Source organism: Pteropus alecto, unplaced genomic scaffold (assembly GCF_000325575.1).
Source record: "Pteropus alecto unplaced genomic scaffold, ASM32557v1 scaffold113, whole genome shotgun sequence".
NCBI classification, from domain to species: domain Eukaryota; kingdom Metazoa; phylum Chordata; class Mammalia; order Chiroptera; family Pteropodidae; genus Pteropus; species Pteropus alecto.
The window spans coordinates 7494316-7509793 of NW_006433949.1; the positions used below are offsets into that span (position 1 = coordinate 7494316).

At 44.0% G+C, this 15478-nt stretch overlaps 1 protein-coding gene across 6 annotated transcripts in view; it reads right to left on the bottom strand.

The window, feature by feature from the left end:
* TOP3B (DNA topoisomerase III beta) overlaps nt 1–7815 on the bottom strand; it is a 25572-nt gene extending 17757 nt beyond the window's left edge. For 3 of the 6 annotated variants that reach the window (XM_015586860.2, XM_006908664.3, XM_025044470.1), the window contains exons 1-3: nt 7699–7815; nt 1719–1904; nt 353–484 (exon numbers count right to left, since the gene is read on the bottom strand). In XM_015586860.2, the coding sequence (XP_015442346.1) occupies nt 353–484; nt 1719–1788 (202 nt within the window). In that variant the 5' untranslated portion in view covers nt 1789–1904; nt 7699–7815. Of the gene's footprint in view, nt 1–352; nt 507–1718; nt 1905–2974; nt 3010–7698 lie in introns of all 6 variants that reach the window. The other 3 variants (XM_025044469.1, XM_025044467.1, XM_025044468.1) reach the window with 3 other exon arrangements.
* Between the last annotated feature and the right edge of the window lie 7663 nt (nt 7816–15478).

Consider the following 15478-nt stretch of genomic DNA (forward strand, 5'->3'; position numbering starts at 1 on the left):
AGCAGCAGCCCTATCCCAAGCACCTGCTCAGGCCAGGCCCTCCTGAGGTGGGCACTACTGCCTCCAGTCTGTATAGGAAGGTGCACAGGGCACGCAGTGCCTGGCCCTGTGCTAAGCACTCTACCTGAGGGTGCTGTTGGAATGGGGACCCATGGGTACTGAGCTTCAAAGCCTGAGTTCTGGGTGTCTCACCCAGGGACCCCCAGTCACCTTTCCATATCTGCTGGCCTCAGGACTCAGGGGTTCTGAACTTGTCTGCCTAGAGCCCTTCAATGCTCCAGCTGGTCCCTGGGCAGCACTGTGGAGGGCTTCCTCAGTGGGTGGAGGGCGAGCAGGAGGCAGGGGGACTCACCCAGAAAGTCTAGGGTCATTACGTGACCACAGACAGATGTCATCTTGAAGCGGACTGGCTGGCCAGCGAAGGTTCCGGTGTACTCATGCACTGAGCAGGTTCCGTTCAGCCCTTTGTGTGAGGACATACTCCCTGCAAAGAAGCACAGTGATGGCTGCTCTAGTGAGCTGCAGCTGTGGCAGAAGCCCCAGGCCCCAGTGCTGCCTCTCAGAGGGCCAGAGTCTCCCTTTCCCAGGGCAGTCAGTGATAACGTTCCTCAGGCTACTGCAGGGAACTGGGTGCCGAGAGGTCTCACGGTTCTCAGGGAAAATACCATCCGTGACCCCTGCGTAGTAGGGGTCTACTACGCAGAGCTTCAGGTCAGTGGGGGGCCAGGAGCGCCCCACTCTGAACTCTCTCAAGAGCAGATACTCTCATACTTTCTCTGCATTTCTGTGTTCACACTTGAATTTGATTTCTGTCTCACTTCTGCCAAACTTTAAACGAAGGTCCCCAGGGATCTCCTAATTATTGGATCCCGTGGTGTCTTCTCACGTTCCCTACTAATGGCCGCTTAACCAAACTTTCTTGGCCTCTGGGAATCAGGAAATTCTGGAGTTTCCCCTCCCCTTGGACCATGACTTCTCAGCCCACTGTCTCAGGGTCTCTTCCTCCCTTAGCTGTGAGACCAGGGGGAAGTCAAGATAGACTGCTGCCATTTCTGGGTCCCTGGCAACCAAGTACCCTTCCTATTTGGAGGGAATTCAGAGACCGGAGGGGAAGCAGCACTCCAGCAATCAGTCCAGTGGCCAGAATGGGGCGGGGGCAGATGTTCCCTTTCCCAGTGCCCTGCTGTCTCAGGATGGCCATGGCCGAGGCTCAGCCTAGTGGCTGCTCTTGGTAACACAAATCATGTGGGCTGCATCTGCAGCAGTCAGGGATCAAGGGCAGTGGCACGGGTCCTGTGGCATGGCCTTGGCCCTGTAGCATGGTCTCGTCAAACTTAGACTGGGGTGGGGTCCTGGCTGTGTCTTCCTCCTTCTAATGAATTCCCTTTCTGTGTAAGTTACCAGGGCTGGTTTCTGCTCCTTATGACCAACAACCCTGACCAGCATAGAACTTTCATGTTGGCCTGTCCACACCTGCCACCATGCTGTGAGCAATGCCTGTGTCTTTTGGGAGTCCCAGCCCTAGCTCACGCTGGCTATGGCAGTAAGTGCATCCCACAGTGACTAATATCAAGGTGCTTCATGAACACCTTGCTGTCCTGAACTGAGTCCACTCCAGGGGGCTGGAGTTGCACTTCAGAAAAAGAAATGACGTGTAACATGGGCATGACAATGCTGACAGATCAAAGCCAGAGAGATGCCAAGTTGGTCTTTCCTACCTCGAGAGAGGATTTTGGCAATGGACTGAGCCAAGGATGGCTTTTCTGCAACCATGAGCACGGTCTTCATCTTGTCTTATAGTTGTCTGGGCCCTCGGCCCTTCAGGCTTCAGTGTCAGGGAAATGGCAATGAAGATGTTCAGAAACGGTTCTTCTGTAGTGCAACACTGCTTTCAACACTGACTCCTAAAAAGAAGAAAAGACACAAAGAAAATAACTATGCTTCCAATGGCACCTAGACCGCTTGCTAGCGAGGAAACTTACTCTAAAAAGACCAAAAAAACCCAGGAAAGAAGAAGAAAAATTAGAGAAACTTGAAGACAACTGACAGACAAACAACTGCCCAGGAAACTGATCTAACTCAGAGATGGCACTGAGAATTTGGCTTCGTTTGGAGAAGCTGAGATGACCCCATGACCTCAGTTGAATTTTGTCCCCAAACTTATGTTAGGATGAACCTCGGGCCTTTAGACCTAGACCTGGGCTGATGGGCCAGGGCAGGGTGGACGCCTGGCCTTCCTTCTGGGCTACAGTTCTGTGTTCTCTCTGGTGCTCAGAGTGGCACCTCCACCTTGGCTGAGCTTTGAGACATTTTCAAAATGCAGATACCCAGGCTGGGCTCCCCAAGTCCTTCTGACCCACAACCTAGCCTGAAACCCACTGGCCAGAACCTCCAGTCCCCAGCAGAGCTCTCGAGGCCCTTCACGACAGGTTCCAATCTAGTTTCTTGCCTTCCCTACCCCAACTCTTGCATTGCAGGCTGTGCTCTGGCCGATTAAATTGGACACCATTATCTAAAGAAAAAAACACACTTTCAAGCTTCTGTTTCTTTTGCTTACAATGTTCCTCCAAGCCTGGAGCATGCTACTCAACTGTCTGAAGGCCCAATTCAAGCGCTAGCCCTTTTTTAAAGAATTCTCCGAACATCCACTGGCAGGATGGATCATTTCCTCCTGTCCCAGGTCCCTTATAACACACTGCACATCATGCGACAGTTAGTTACTGCCTCATGTCCCCACTAGCACATGAGTGGCTTGCTGTCTGAATCACTGTTGGCAAATGCAACAGCTGGTTCTGTTCCTGATACAGGACATTTAATACCTGCTGGCGGAGTAAAAGAAACATACAAACCCTTTCTGTCATTTTAATCATTATAAATATGACATCAACATTGATAAACATAACACTATATATAAAAAGACTTGTACTGAGACAACTAGTCAACCTTCTGGGAAGAAAAATAAAGTTAGACTTACTTTATAATTTCCACCAAAATGGATTCCAGATTTAGCTAAGATTTAAGTAAAAGAATGAAATCAGAAAAATACAAGAAAAACATGAGTTTTTCTGTTTTTCAGAAAAAGAAAAACTCCTAAGTACTTCAAAGCTCTGAAGCACACCTCTTCATGTTTAAAAGCATTTAGTTTCTTTTTCTGTGAACTGTTGATTCATAGTTTTATCAATTTCGGTCAACTGGATTGCTGTTTCCTTATTTTTAGGAGTTGTTTGTATAATGAGGTAATTAGCCCTTTGTGATATGATGTCCAACAAGGCCCACCAAAGCAAATTAGAGCGAGAATGAGCTTGTGCTTATCTCACCAGCAATGATAGTAGGACTGAGCACATGTGTGGGTGAGGGAGTAGGGACAGGCAAACTCAAACGTAGGGCGACGCAAGTTCAAATGGAACCTCTACATGGAGTGATTTGACGGTATCTCTCAAATTATGAGTGCACATCTCCAGCAACTGCACTACCAGGAATAGATTCGATTATCCCACAGGTATTTACTGAACACCCACTACATGCTTGGCCCAGTCCTGGGTGCAAAGAACATAACACTGGGCAACTCCGGGCCTGTCCTCTGGGATTTATGCCCTGTGTGCCACATGAGGCAAAGCAGCACAAGGCAGGGGACAAGAGTGAGACATGTGGTGTCTAGGGGGAGAGTCCAGCTGAAGGACCAGGGCAGAGAAGAGGGACAGTGAGGAAGTGGGGGTGCTGGGGGGGAGGAGGCAGGAACACGGGCCTCAGCCATGGACTATGGGTTTGTTCTGACGGAGCTGGGAAGCAGTGCAGGAGCAGGATGATCTGACTTCATGTGTTGAAGGGACCCTCTGGCTGCCCCGTGGAAGGGAGTGACTGGGCTCTGAGAGGCAGTGGCGGAGGGAGGGGCGGCAGTGAGGGGAGTCTGGGCTGATTCTGAAGGCAGAGCCAACAGGACTGAGATGAAGGAAAGGGAGGCGACTCAAGGATGTCAAGGCTCTTGGCTTAGTCGGCTAAAGGATGAGATCCCCACTTGCTGAGATGGGAAATATCAAGGAAGGAGTGGTTCAGGTTGGGGAGGCAGGAGCCATGTTTCAGGCTCATTAAGTGTGAGCTGCCCATTAGACAGCCAGGAGGGCTGAGGAGGCAGTGGCGTATGGAGCCAGCAGAGCAGGAAAGGAACTCAGGTGGGGGTCAGGGAGATGAGGTGAGTCAAGAGAGGTCAGGTCCCGAAAGCCAAGGAAAAAGGCACTTCAGGGGGAGACACTGCCCTGTCAAAGGCTACCAGCAGGCTAGGTGAGGTGACAGTTGAGACTGACCACAGGTCTGGCAATATGAAGGTCCCTGGTGTCCTTGATGGGAGTTGTTTGATGGCTGTGACAGAGGCGAAGCCTGAGTGGAGTGAACTCAGGAAAGCTTGGAGGAAGGAAGGGGAATGGGTCACTGTTTCACTTCATTTAAGATAGAAGATGTGCCAGTGTGTTTGCACATGGATGGAACTGGTCCAGTAGAGGGAAAAGAGAATGTGCAGGTGAGAGGTCTCTGGTGAGAGGCAGTGGGTCAGCCAAGGGCTGCCCCTGGATGTGAACGTGGTGAGGAGATGGCACTGAGGACAGGCTGATAGCAGGGGAGAGCTGGATTTAGCAAGGTTGGATTTGCCGGGTGCGTATGAGGGAGAGGGGCTGGGGTTAAGGGGAGTGACTCCCTAAGAAGGACGAGGAGGAGGTGGGGACATGGGAAGGGTCCACACAGGGTATGCTCTAGAGGCTCCTACAATTGGGAGTCAATGGGAGCAAGGTCAAAGGGCAAGGTGCTTGATGGGGCTCAGGCAGTGGTGTGGAGCCTGATGGGGGTGAGTGAGGTCACAGGGGGAGAGGAGGCCATGGAAGGGAGCATCAGACATTGCAAGATTGTCTATGTGGACATTGAGTCCCAAAGAAGCAGGACATGGGGGTACCTCTGATGAAAACACTGAGGGAATTCTCTGCAGCATTATCATTCATAATAAAAATTAGAAACAATCTAGTGTAGGTTGATAGAATCGTTAAATAAAAGTATGGTGTGCCTAAACAGTAGAGCACCAGGTGGCATCCACTAGGTAAATACCAACATGGATCAGATCACCAAGAGAAATGACATGAAAATAGTTGGGTGCATGAAGGTGTGTAGAGTGCTGCCATCTGTGGGGACACACACACATTTAGGAAAACAAATGATTAAAGCATTTGCGTGGGGTGGGGTTAGGGCCTGAAGGTTGGGGCTGGGGCTGGGGTGGGGGCCTCCTGCTCACCACATTGCCTCTTCTGCCTTTTACATTTAGTGCTGTGGACAATTGTAACTGGTCAAAAGAACTAAGACAATGAATTTAAAACTAAAGACAAATTAAGATAAAACCAGAAGAATAAAGAAGGGCTGAAAAGGGCAGCCTTCAGAAAGAATGTTAAGGAAACCACCTCCTCTGTGGGGGCTTCTGTCACCCTTCACACTGTTCAGGGGAAGCGGCCCAGGGTCCGCCTTGGGCTGTCCTTTGCTGCAAGACACTGGATGATCTCAGTGAAATTGACATTCTTTATGAGAAAGCTGCCCCGAATGAAAGAATAATTTGCATTTTTCTCTCAAAAGAAATACTTGGATGCCCCTCCTAAATAAACAACCATCCCAGAGACAAAAAGCTGAGAAGTCCTGGAATGACAGCCCAACAGTCTACAGAGGAGCTTACCAACCCAAGAATCGCTCAGGCCACATGACCTACTGCCCTGCTGTATGCCCCCACTCCCGTCCTCCCAAAAGCTGCCTCTTCCCTCCCTGTGTGTCATGGTTATTCCTGTCCTCAGGTCTCCACCCAGGATCATTTTTCCTCAGATGCCTATTGGCTCTGACCCCCAGGCCTCTCCCTGAAAACCACACCTGGCATCATTGCTGTGTTCCCCTCACCCTCACGGATGGCATCTAGTTCATTGTTGTATATGTGGCACTCAGCACTCACTAAATGCTTACTGAATGAGTGAATGACCAAGGGTGCCTGGCCCTGTGCTAAGAGCTTCTTTTAAGCATGTAGAATCATGGAATCCTAAGGAAAGAGTCTTGGTGGTGATCTGGTACAACCACCTCAAGGAGGAAGACTCAGAAAAAGGATTTTCCAAAGGCAACCCAGGAAGTCAGTTGAGTTGGGGGTTGGGGGCAGGAAACTCACGTTTCCTTACTTCCAGCTGGGTACATTCTTTTAAAAAACTGCATCAGGTTCCTTCTACCTCTTAAAAAAACTGCAGTCGTAACTGTGATTAATTTTCCGATTAATTTTAGGAAATCACTATTTTTCCATTAAGGCACATCTCCAATTTCAAATGGAAGCCAATGAGAATAAAAGCTGAAAGCAATGGTTTGCAAAGTTCATTTATATACTACCTTAACGCTTTTGCCCTACCAACACTGTTATTCAACTCAAGAGTTGCTTTTTAAAAAAGTTTAAATACATATTAAAAGGAGAAATTTTATAGTCTCATAGAAACTGAAAGCCTGTAATCAATGGCCAGACTAGATTCTTTCTGGTAACCTACATGGTGTATCATCAACTTTGATCTTGTTGCCCGCCAAAGCTCTGCCACTGAAGTTTGTCCACTTATCTCAAGATAAGGGAGCCTTGACAGCAAACACTCCAAATTGAGATTGTAATTAGGAGGGCTGAAAGTGAAAGGGAGCAGCAGGTTAGCCTGTTACACACTCAACTCTCACCAGCAATACTACAATAGAATGTGTCCTCTGGGAGATACTGGATTTAGCTTGGCAGTGGAGATCTAGCAGTGGTCTGATCAGCATTTAGAGCCCTAGGATTTCCCACCTTAGTAACTTTACCGAACGCCTGTGGAGCCAGGAAAAGAGGGAAACAACCATTACTTAAGCTCTTCCTCTGTACTAGGTGTGCTAAAGCTAAAAACACTATTTAATATTGCCCAACAACACTACAAGGCTGGTGGTGCAATTTTTTAAACTATGAGTAAACTGAGGTTCAGATTAGTGTCAGATGACCTTTGCAAAGACTCCAGGTAGGAACCCCACGTTGGCCTGACTTCTCATATCCTGTTCTCAAAGGCTGAGGAATAAAGACGAGGCCATTATCTTCCTTTTTGCCTCTGTAAGAAATTACTTCGCCTGGATTCCAGTTAATTTGTTCACAAAAGTAGCCTCCCTCATCTACATCAACAACTCAGAGAAATACCAGGACGCCCTCATGATTGAGCTGGCGCCCAGACAGTTGAGAGTGAAACCTGCCTTAACGTGGAGCCTCGACAATCTGGGCCCAACCCTGGCCCGACCGCTGCACGGTGTCCTTGAACCTCAGTTTCCCTACCCGTGACAACAGATCCGGACAACAGACCACATCTCAAAGAACTGCAGGAGGATTCGATGAAGAGTATTACCTAAAGCCCCTGATACTTCCAGACACTTAGCTAAGCGCTGGCTCCCTCCACCTCCCTGAACCCCCAACAACAAATCCTAGGGTGTGTGTGTGTCGGGGAGTTGGGGTGGGAGTGGGGTCCAATCCCTTCAGGGAAGAGGCGGCGAAAATGCAAAGAGCCCAGCCCGGGACCCTCTTCCCCAGTCGCGGGGCTAGAGCCCCTCGGGGCTCGGTCAGCATTCTGGAAATGTGCCCGAGAAAGGCCTACCCTTCCCATATCCCTGAGCCGCCCAGCGCAACACCCGCCGCCTGCCTCTCACCCGCAGCCCCACCGAGGATCCCGTTTCAGCTCCCGCTCCCGGGGCGGCCACTGGCAACCCCTACTTCCGGGTCCGGCAGCCGCTGTTGTCACCGCGTCTGCCCTCCGGCACCCTCACGTCTCCCACTACAGGTTCCGCACCTCGCGCGTTCCGGCAGCGCGGCCCCGCATGCCGCAATCTGCAGGTGGTACCAATTCTTCTCCGCCCCGGAGAGGCAATAATGACGATGATCATTACAATAATTATGAAAAATTGAATGTTAAGCATGAAAACATATATGCTGGTAATAATTAAAATAATTAAAACTACGGATGTGTATATAGCAGGCTTTGTTCAATGCTATAAAAATATTTGTGGAATGAATGAAATGTAAAATATATCTGGAAGATGAATTGGAAAATAAAAGTAATTTTATTACTATTTTTTGTGTTAGAGTATTAGGGTTATGGAAGGTTTAAAATAATTTTCATGACCATATTTTAATATCTTTTAAAAGCATACATTTCTTTTGGGCCCTGTAGACAATTTCCCAACTTGCCTTTATTGGAATACTAGCCCTGAGCCATGCTCTGGAAATAGAAAAGTTCTATGGTCAAACTAAGACTGGGAAAAGCCAAAACTTAAGAGTCACAGTGAGATTTCATTTTCAAAATAGAAGCCCTGATTCCAAACCCACTCACTGGCAGGCTCTCCATCTCCAAAATGGTAACTCTATCTTTCTGGTTGCTCAAGCCCAATGCCTTGAAAGCATCCTGGCTTCCTTTCTTTCTCTCACTCATTATCCATCACTGTCTTCAAAATATATTTAAGATCCAATCAGTTTTCTCTCCTTGCCTGCCATCACACTGATCCAAGCCCCATCTCCTCCCTTGCCGCTATCCTGCTGCCCTATGGTCTGTTCTTCACACAGCCTTGAGTTGTAGCCACCAGATCTAAGGTTGGATCTGGGTGGTGTGACCAATTGACAGAGAGGCAGAACCAGAACCCTACTGCTCAATTAATCCAGCTCAAGGGTTCATTCTGCAGAATACGAGGAAGGACCTGAAGCTTGGGCCGAGAAGGGAGTGCTGAGTGCTCCACTCTGGAGGCCTGAGGGTCTAAAGAGGGTTCTCAGCTCTGCTGGTGCTTTCTGCCAGAAGAACCATGCAGCTGAGCCCTCCACACAGACCTACCCAGGAGTGGTGGGTCAGGCCCCCCTGTGGACCAGGTTGACAAATGACCTAGATTTAGAGGAACCCTATGACTTCTTCACCCTTCAGAGGAACTCTTTGACTATCCTCACTTAATGCAAAGATGTCTGATTGTGGTCGATGGGATACCTGAGAGCTCCTGAGTCTCTCTTTTCTCTGGTTGGGCATAACCTGGGCCACGGTTTTGCTAATACTGTTAATAATTATCACCCACTCAGTGCTTACTCCACTCTAGGTGCTTTTCTATTATTAACACATTTAATTCCCATTACAACATTAATAATAACATTTAGTAATAATAATAATAATAATAATTATCATTATTATTATTATTATTATTATTATCCTTATTCCACACATAAGAAAACAGGTCACACAGATGTAAATGGAAGAGGCAGGTTTCAAAACTGGGTAGCTTGGTTCCAGAATCCAAGTTCTCAACCACTGGCTACAGGGCTTCTCACTGCTTTCTCATTCTTTATCTTTCTAGGCTCCAGGGTCCAGTCTGTGAAGATTCAGCCAGCCTCAGTGTTAGGTCCCTGGGAGCTATGGTCACCACATCCTTCACAGGAAGCAACAGCATCAGGTATGCCCCAAACTGGTATAAGCATCTGCCAGGTTTCCAAAGTCCTCATCTACAAGAACTCAAGGGTCCTGACTCAGTTCCCTGGCTCTAAGTTGGACAACATGGCCTTCCTGACAAGCCTAGTTGTTACTGTCACTCTTATGACACCACAGTTAAGCCTGCATGAATCAGAGCTCCAGACCCCAGGGGAAATGAGACACATACCTCCCAGTTTCCTCTAGCACACCTATGACGTTGTCTACTGGGTAAATTTTACTCTTTCTTGTTACTGAAATGGTTTATAAATCAATTCTGGCATTTTTGTGTTTCTTGTACTCATGTATTATTTATGTCAGCTCCCTGCATGTCTTTGTTTTATGGCTGACTATGATGTATTGATAACCATTCATCTGTGGCCCTTATGCTTGAAAGTCAGTTTGGCTGGACCTAAAATCCCTGGCTTGCATTTTCGTTCCTTGAATATCTTAAATATGTCACTCCAACTTTTTCTGGCATAAAATATTGCCCTCAAAAAGTCTGATGATAATCTGGTTTTCTTACCTTTGTGAGTGATTCGTTTTTTTGCCTGGATGTCCGAAGTATGTCTTTTTTTCTTTTAAGTTTAATAATTTTACTACATTACATCTTTGTGTTTGTCACTGTGATCAATTTTCTCAGTTTCATAGTTTCTTTCTGAATATATAGTTTTTCAAAAAAATTTTTGCTAATTTCAGGAACGTTTTCTTGCCTCTGTACTATTTATACTTGAATTTGTACTATTCTCTTGTTTTGGTTTTCCTTTTCAGGATCTCTTATTGTATGTGTATTGATTTTTTCGCCTATCTTCTAAACCTATAACTTTACTCAATACTGTGTTGTTTATTTTATATACTGGAAAGAAAAAAAAAAGGTTGAAAGACTTAGATGACATGATCTCAAACCTTCCTATAATGCAGTCATCAAACAGAGTGGTGCTGGCATAAGGAGAAAGAGATCAAGAAAATGTAATAGACCTTCGAGTAAAGGACAGGCATATATAATATCAACTGGTTTTTGACAAAGGCACCACGGCAATTTAATAGGAGACAGGAAAGTCTTTTCAGTAAACGGTGCTTGAAACAAATAAACCTCAACTTCTACCTCATACTCTTCTGGTGTCTGCTGCTATCCATTACTTTACCCATTATATCTATTTTGCCTATACTTCCCATAAATGAGGAGAGATAGTTCCTTAGGTGACAGGCTCCTTAATGGAACTATGATTTTATTCCTCTATAACTAAAAAATTATCATTGTTTTACTAGGTACCTACCAGTTTTTTCCCCTTAAATCAAAATCATATATAACAGCAATTCTAAGCTAAGGCTCCCCAGATTGTCAGAAAACTGAACCCAAAGTGTCAATTTTTTCTTCGTTTCTCATGCACAAACCCGTGGACTGAAAAAAAGTTGATGTGAAACTTATATAAACAGAAACGTGCAGTTATCATAAATATACACTTGCGGATTCCATTCACATGCAAACGCCCATGTTACCATCACCCAGATCAAGACAAGGAACATTTCCAACATACCAGAAGGCTTCCTAGTTGCTCTCCCAGTCATTACGCCCTCCCAAACTCTTCTGTTAAAGGTTGAATGCCTGTGTACTCGCCCTCGTGTGTGTGTGTGTGTGTGTGTGTGTGTGTGTGTGTGTGTGTGTGGTAGGGATTCAGGCTGGGTGAAGGCTGGAGTTAAGAGGGCAGCGTCTGTAATATCTCCTCAGAAGCAGCAGAGGGCACTGCCGGCATGTCCCTGAGAGGTGCAGGAGGTGTTGCTGATCCTGTGCCCCTGACATGGCTCTACTGAGAAATGAAGGAAGAGTAGAAACAGCCCCTGGAAGGGGGTCTGGGGTTTTTCCTAGGTACAGCAGGCGCAAGGTTGGGGGAAGGCTTAGAACATGTTAGTCCCACACCCAAAGGTACAAACAGGAAGAAGAAATCATCTTATCAGAAACAGAAAAAATCAAAGCAAACAATTGCAGAGTCCAGAAACAGCTTACATGGCCTTGAGTGTAGTAAGGACTTCCCAGATATTTATCTGGCCCAGGCTTGCCCTCATAGCTCAAGATTCATATTTCTCTTTGTATTTGTACCAGCTACTTCCTGTAGCCTCCACAGCCTTCTCAGGTCAGATGGGGATGCAACCACCTGTCCTCTCTCCAGATACTTAGTCACTTGCCCAGCCTTGCTACTTATCCCCTTCCCCCATCATGGTGGGCAATTAATACAGCTGTATTGATTATGTATATCACATACTGAAGGTATATACAAAGTCTGAAACTAAACTAACAAACCAAATCCAAGAGTATTAAAAGGACAAAATCATGATCAGATTAGGTCCATTCTAGCAATGTATTTTAATAGTATTCTTTCTTCCATTGAATTAATTATCTTGGCAACCTTGTTGAAAATCAACTGATCATAAATGTTTATTTCTGGAATCTTAATTCTATCGATTGATCTAAATATGTCTATCCTTATGCCAGTACTATACTGTCTCAATTACTCTAGTTTTGTAGCAAACTTTGAAATCAGGAAGTGAGTCTTCCAGCATTGTTCTTTTCCAAAGCTGTTTTGACTAGTCTCAGTTTTTCGGATTTCAATATGAATTTTAGGATCAGCTTGTCAATTTCTGCAAAGAAGCCAGCTGGGACTTAGATAGACATTGCATTGACTCTGTCGTAGATGAATTTGAGGACGATCGACATCTCTTACTAGATACACTGGGTGTTGAATTTTACCAAATGCTTTTCCTACCTCTAATGAGATGATAATATGGCTTTCTTCTTTCATATGCTTATTTGGTAAATGACACTGATATTAGAGCAATATAAAATTGCTGATATTCGACCACTTTTGACCAAACACAATTTCACTTAGTTCAACCTAATGGATTTTCTAATATAGTCATGTGCTGCATAAGGATGTTTCTGTCAATGACAGATGGCATATATGACACTGGTCCCATAAGATTATAATGAAGCTGAAAAATTTCTATTACTTAGTGACGTCATAGCCATTGAAACAAAGTGCAACAGATTACTCACGTGTTTGTGGTGATGCTGGTGTAAAGAAACATACTTCACTGCCAGTCATATAAAAGTATAGCACATACAATTATGTAAAGTACATAATACTTGATAATGATAATAAATGACTACTGACTGGTCTACATATTTACTTTTTATTGTTAGAATGTACTCTTTCTACTTAAAATTTTTAAAAAGTTCATTGTAAAACATTATGTTGTGTTACACCAGCAGCAGCATCTCTTGATTGCGCCCTTTTCTCTTGTGCTTGATTTAATCTTGTGTTGTTTTGTACAGTAACATGCTGTACAGGCTTATAGCCCAGGAGCGATAGGCTTTACCACACTGCCTATGTGTGTAGTAGGCTTACCTAGGTTTGTGTAAGTACACTGTATGATGTTTGCACAACAACAAAATTGCCTAACAACAAATTTCTCAGAATGTATCCTCATTGCTAAGCAGTGCATGATTGTAGTCTTTTGAATGAATGGTTGGGATAATTAGATATCTATACACAAAAGAATAAAGTCGGACCCTCACCATATCAAAATTACCTCAAAATAAATCAAGATCTAAATGTAAAAGTAACAACTATAAAACTCTTAGAAGAAAACAAAAGGGGTCAATTTTTGTGACCTTGAATTAGACAATGATTTCTTAGATATGATAGTAAAGGTACAAGCAACAAAAGATAAAGTACCTTTCTCCAAAGAAGATACACAAATAGAAGCACATAAAAAGATGTTCGCCATCATTAGTCACCAAGGAAATGCAAATCAAAACTACACTGAGTAAGTCAGAGAAAGACAAGTGCCATATGATTTCACTTATATGTGGAATCTAAAGAACAAAATAAATGAACAAACAAAACAAAAACAAACTCATAGATACGGAGGACATTTCGATGGTCGTCAGATCAGAGGGGCATTGGGGAGATGGGTGAAAAAATGGGAAGGGATTGAGAAGTACAAATTGGTAGTTAAAAAATAGTTATGGGGTTGCAAAGTATAGCATAGGGACTATAGTTAATGATATTATAATAACTATGTATGGTTTCAGGGTTTCAGATGGGTACTAGATTTATCAGGGCGTTCACTCCATAAGTTCTATAAATGTCTAATCACTATGCTGTGTACTGAAACTAATATATTTTATGTCTACTGTAATTGAAAAAAATTATTAAAAAAACACATTGAGATACTACTTTACATCAGATGGGATGGCTAGAATCAAAAAGACAGATGACAAATGTTGACAAGAGTGTAAAGAAAAGGGAACCTTGTACACTTCTGGGCGGACTGCAAAATGTTGCAACTACTTTGAAAAACAGGTTGGCAGTTTCTCAAAAGTTTAAACATAGAGTTACCATATGATTCAGTAATTCCACACCTAGGAATACACCCAAGAGAAGTGAAAACACATGTCCATACAAAAACTTGTACACAAATGTTTATAGTAGCACTATTCATAATAGCCAAAAAGTAGAAACAATTCAAATGCCTATCAACTGACGAATGGATAAATAAAATGCAGTATAGCCATACAATGGAATATTATTTAACTACAAAGAGTACTGATAATCTACAACATAGATGAACCTTGAAAACATTAGGCTAAGTGAGAGAAATCAGACACAAAAGACCAGATTTTGTAGAATTCCATGTATATAATATTCAAGGAGAAGAAAAAGAATTAAAGGCATAAGGATTGAAAAGGAGGAAAAGACTGATAATTATTTGCAGATATGATATTCTACTTAGAAGATCAAGAAGAGCCAATTGACAAATCGACAGAAATAACAGGAGAGGTTTACAAGCTGACTTAACATAAAATCAATATATGAAAGTCAATTGCATTTCTTTATACCAGCAATAATTTAAAAAATGTAATAATAATAATAATTCGTTATACTAAAAAAAATCCTGTAGAATCTAAGAATAAAGTTACAAAAGTTTTTGAAGATCTATAAGGGAATAATGATAAAACTTTAACAAACAAATTTTTAAAAGCATAAATAAATCACCCATGTTCATGGGTAAGAAAACTTAATATCATAAGGATGCCAATTCTCTCTATGTTGATCTTTAGAAGCCAAACAGTTAAAATAAAAAATCTAGTAGGGTCCTTTTTGAAACTTAATGAAATGATTCTAAAATTTACCGGAAAGAGTAAAGGGCCAAGACTTGCCCAGGGACTTATAAAGAAGATTATTAGGTTGGGGGTGGTCTCTAGGGAGAGAAAGTTGCCCTATGAGACATCGACCAAAGTGAACAGAAAATACAGAAATAGGCCCATGTGTGTGTGACTTTGAATTATGACAGAGGTAGCATGTCAGATCAGTGGAAATTAATGCTGTAATAAATGGCTATTTATGAAAAAAGGAAAAAAAAGACATTGTATTCTTATCTTTGACCATACAGAAAAGTAAACTCCAGATAGGTTTAAAACTTAAATGCCAAAAGTAAAACTTTAAACCTTTTATTGGAAAACATAGACAAATATCTTTCTGACTTAAGGTAGGAAATGATTTCTTAAAACTCTGTGGGAAGGGAAGGCCTCCAGCCCATCCAGCAGTTTGCAAGCTGTCTTGGTTGGGCCACTGCACTATCAGAGAGCCCAGATGGAGAAAGGGTAAGGGCCAGGCCTGCACCAGGGCCTTGAGAGCCTTCTTGTGACCCCTGGCAAATGCAGCAGTGAGCAGTGGTGGGAAGAGGTTGACTGTGAACTCTTCCAAAGCAAACATGGGCGAAGCCTCATTTCTCAGCAGGCTGTGGGCTGCAAGTTCTAAGAGCTTGCGTATGGCCAGATTGCTCAACCCCATGAACCTGGTGCAGAATAAGGTAGAAAACTCAGCATCCCTCCCAAGCCAACATGAAAGCCTCAAGACTTTTATATCCATCACAGGACCAAACATGAATGAGCCGGAGAACTGAGGGAAAGCAGAGTTTGCCACCCT